The 3,630-nt window shown below is 42.6% G+C and overlaps 1 protein-coding gene across 2 annotated transcripts; it reads left to right on the plus strand.

Annotated features, from left to right (window-relative positions):
* Positions 1-1,959: 1,959 nt before the first annotated feature.
* LOC147626746 (mavicyanin-like) lies at positions 1,960-3,346 on the plus strand. 2 transcript variants are annotated; one of them, XM_086816767.1, is made up of 3 exons: positions 1,960-2,113; positions 2,330-2,572; positions 2,648-3,346. In XM_086816767.1, the coding sequence occupies exons 2-3, from the start codon at positions 2,359-2,361 to the stop codon at positions 3,070-3,072; spliced, it is 639 nt and encodes a 212-aa protein (XP_086672893.1). In that variant the 5' UTR covers positions 1,960-2,113; positions 2,330-2,358; the 3' UTR covers positions 3,073-3,346. The 2 variants fall into 2 exon arrangements, with proteins under 2 accessions (XP_086672893.1, XP_086672892.1); XM_086816766.1 differs by having other exon boundaries at positions 2,062-2,215.
* Positions 3,347-3,630: the final 284 nt, after the last annotated feature.

Genomic DNA, 3,630 nt, shown 5'->3' on the forward strand with positions numbered 1-3,630 from the left:
AATGGTTTTTTATTCCAGGTAATAGACTAATCATCCTATTGACTTTAAAATCACAACTAGTTACGAATGCATATAAGTTTTGTAGATATAAAGAGATCCTTCCAATAAGGATGCAAGATATGAATATGTGTGTTTGTGTGTGTGTGTGTGTGTGTGTGTGTGTGTGTGTGTGTGCCAATACATAATACATACTATATATATACATACATACATACATACATATATAGTATGTATATTTTTTTATATATCCATACTATATATGTATGTATGTATACATGTATATGTATGTATGTATGCATACATGTATGTATGTATGTATATGTGTGTATATGTATGTACATACATATATAATAGTATGTATATGTATACATATATGTACACACACACACACACTGTATGTATGTATGTATTATGATGAGGGTTTTATGTTATGTACAAAAATAGTTTTTAATTCTAAATAATAAACTAATCATCTTTTTGAAATTTTAAGTACAGATCATTGTATGATAGAGATGATGCAAGATATCAATGTGTGTGTGTGTGTGTGTGTGTGTGACACATGCACGTGTGTGTGTACAGACACACACACATACATACATAGATATGCACACACACACACATACATACATATATATTTATAGACATAAACATACACATACATACATATATATGCATATATATATTTATACACACAAACACACACACATGTATGTAAATAGATATTACATTTATGTATATACATACATACATACATACATACATACATATATATATATATATATATGTATGTATATGTGTGTGTGTGTATATATATATATATGTACATATGTGTACATATATACATATATACATATACATACATACATACATATATGTGTGTGTGTGTGCATATATATACATACATACATATATACACATATATGTGTGTACACACACATGTATATGCACATAGGGGTACATGTACGCATATACATATATATGCATGCACATACATACATATATGCATGCACACACATACATGGGTATGTGTGTGTAGAGAGAGAGAGAGAGAGAGAGAGAGAGAGAGAGAGAGTTGTTTTAACATAATAGCCACCAACTTATTGGACTTATACGATGGCATTATAGTACACAAAGTGGAAGTTAAACTTGGTAGAAGATGAACGAAAATTATATTAACGCATACAAATGATGCACGAGACCAAAAGACCATAAAGGTCTTTTGTTCTACAAGCTGGGGTTTACATGGCACAAAATCTGCCCCGGAAAGTCGTAAGGGAAACGCTTTTGTCGGAGAGAGAGAGAGAGAATGGTTTCTCTTATAAAGAACTTATTTGTTCTAGAATGGAATACACGTACCGGACATGAGAGAGAAGAGTAAGGCCCAGTTCACAATGAAGCGGCGAAAAACACACTCAAAAATGAGCAATTTCAGGTGGAAAAGTTAAAAAATGCACACTTCCGCCACCCGAGTGTTCACACAGAGGGCGGAAGGAAGACTGCACTAATTTTCTTCCGCCGCCCAGTGTGAACCTTTCGGGCGGCAGAAGAAAGAATAAAACAAAAACATGGAAAGTAGAGCCAAGAGTTGATTGGTGCCAACATGGCACTTTTTGCCAAGTTGGAGGGTGGAAGAAGTTTGTTCCAAGGGGGGGAGGTTGGAACAAAAACTCCCTTTTTTCTTCCACGATGTGGCACCTCTCAACCTTCTCTTCCGCCGCTCTATGTGAACACTAATGTCCATATGGCAACTTTTTGTTGGCTTCTACACTTTTTAAATTCCTTCCGCCGCCTTATGTGAACTGGGCCTAAAGGGTTGGCCGGGTGACTCGGGGCGCGTGTCACGAATGACCATCAAAGGTGAAGAAAAAGGCTGTGGTGGGGGGCCGAAAGATGCGGGCACCCATCAAGTTGGCATCAACTCAGTCAGGCCCGATGCAAAAAAGTGAAGGCTCTTTATTCGCGACTTCCAGGCCCGCTATACCATGCCTTTTGTAGAAAAACTGGCTCTCACGCATTCACACGAAGCGTGACCTCAGGCCTGAAGAAAAACTGGCTCTCCCGCATTCACACTAAGCGTGACTCCAGGCCCCCCAGTCCCCGTTTTATAGCAAAGGTGCGGCCCGCTCTCTTTCTCAGATTCAGAGAGCTCTGTCTTCTTACACAAAGGGTGTTTGTCTAGGTAGTAGGTACTCTTGTTCATTTCGCTCCGAGACAGGTGATGCATATTATTGAGCGCTCTGTCGTGTTGCGAGGGCCGAGCTTTTTCTTTTTGATCAAAAGTCTGTTCAACTTTGGAGCTTTAACACTTCAAGCTGTGATTGTGTTGCAGTGAACAAGTTTCAAATCACTTCTTCCAAGATGGCAAAGAGCCAGGGCAGACGTAGTGCAGAGTGGCCGGTTGGCTTTGTACAGCTCCTGGTGGCTACCACCACCTTGTGTTGTTTGCTGGGATCAGCAGATGCAGTGCAGCACCAAGTGGGGGGCACGGCGGGGTGGACTCTTCCTTCGATAGGCAACGTGAATTACAGTGTGTGGGAGAGCACTCAGACCTTTAAAGTGGGAGACACGCTGTGTAAGTCTCTCTTCGTGCACAACTTTCTTCTTACAGATTCAAAGAATCGCTAACTAGTAATTTTCCGGTTTCCAGATTTCAACTACAGCAAGGCGTATCATAACGTGATGGAGGTGACGGCGGCCAATTACAAGAGTTGCAATGCGGTGCCCATAACCACGTGGGACGATGGGGCGACGGTGATACAGCTGAACAAATCTGGCAGCTTCTATTACATCTGCGGGGTACCGACTCACTGCGGGTTGGGCCAAAAGGTGTCTGTGCAGGTGCTGGCCGCAACCGGATCCGCACCCAGCCCAAGCCCACTGGCCGGTACCCCCACTACTTCCCCGGCTGCTCCAACCCCCTCTACTTCTTCTTCTTCGACTTCCTCAGCTAGTACTGCCCGTCCGCCAGCCCACACCCCTACCCCTGCTCCCAGCAGCAGCAGCACACCCCTCTTTTCCGCCCTTACCCACTTCGCCATCATTATCATCGCCTTCTCAGCTTCCTTCATCTGAATTACAAGGTAGCTATGTCTACTCTCACTGCAGGACGACGTCACGGATAGCTTACGAGTCACAATATACGCATAACCGCGCCAATACCCAGCCGTGCTGGACTTTGGTGCCCTCCCTCGTGAACCTCGTTACTATGCAGAACAGTGTTGGTGCGCTGCTAGTGCTGTTGTAATTATTATTACCATCATGCCATGGCATGTAGGAGTAGACGTACTGATCTCGGCTGTCGTTTTTTTTACACGTAGTGAACTTTTGCCCTTGTGCGGTTTGAAAATGAGCCCTACAGTCTTTTCTTTACTTGCGTTCTTAATCAGCATCGTGCAATGAAGGCAGCACTTTTTTCTTTAGGCCTATAAAGACGAGTCGAGGGCGCGCCCAGTGTTTGGGAATTGGGAAAGGGTTATCACTGTTCGGAACTTGGGAAAGGGTATCCTTCCCTCACCCTGGTTGAAAATAATGGTGCAAAGTTTTCGATGTCACTGAACATTAAAGAAATAATGTGTGTATGTTTCCTACATGTTGTTGGTCGAAAAGAGTAATGTATAGGCACGTGTGTGT

This window comes from Cibotium barometz, chromosome 22 (assembly GCF_041138505.1).
Source record: "Cibotium barometz isolate CiBa-2024 chromosome 22, ASM4113850v1, whole genome shotgun sequence".
Classification (NCBI taxonomy): Eukaryota; Viridiplantae; Streptophyta; class Polypodiopsida; order Cyatheales; family Cibotiaceae; genus Cibotium; species Cibotium barometz.

Bases quoted from the DNA above. Each gene is read 5' to 3' on its own strand.
- LOC147626746 (XM_086816767.1), top strand. From the start codon at position 2,359: ATGGCAAAGAGCCAGGGCAGACGTAGTGCAGAGTGGCCGGTTGGCTTT. The intron at 2,573-2,647 runs GTAAGTCTCTCT...TCCGGTTTCCAG, and splicing joins TAAAGTGGGAGACACGCTGT to ATTTCAACTACAGCAAGGCG.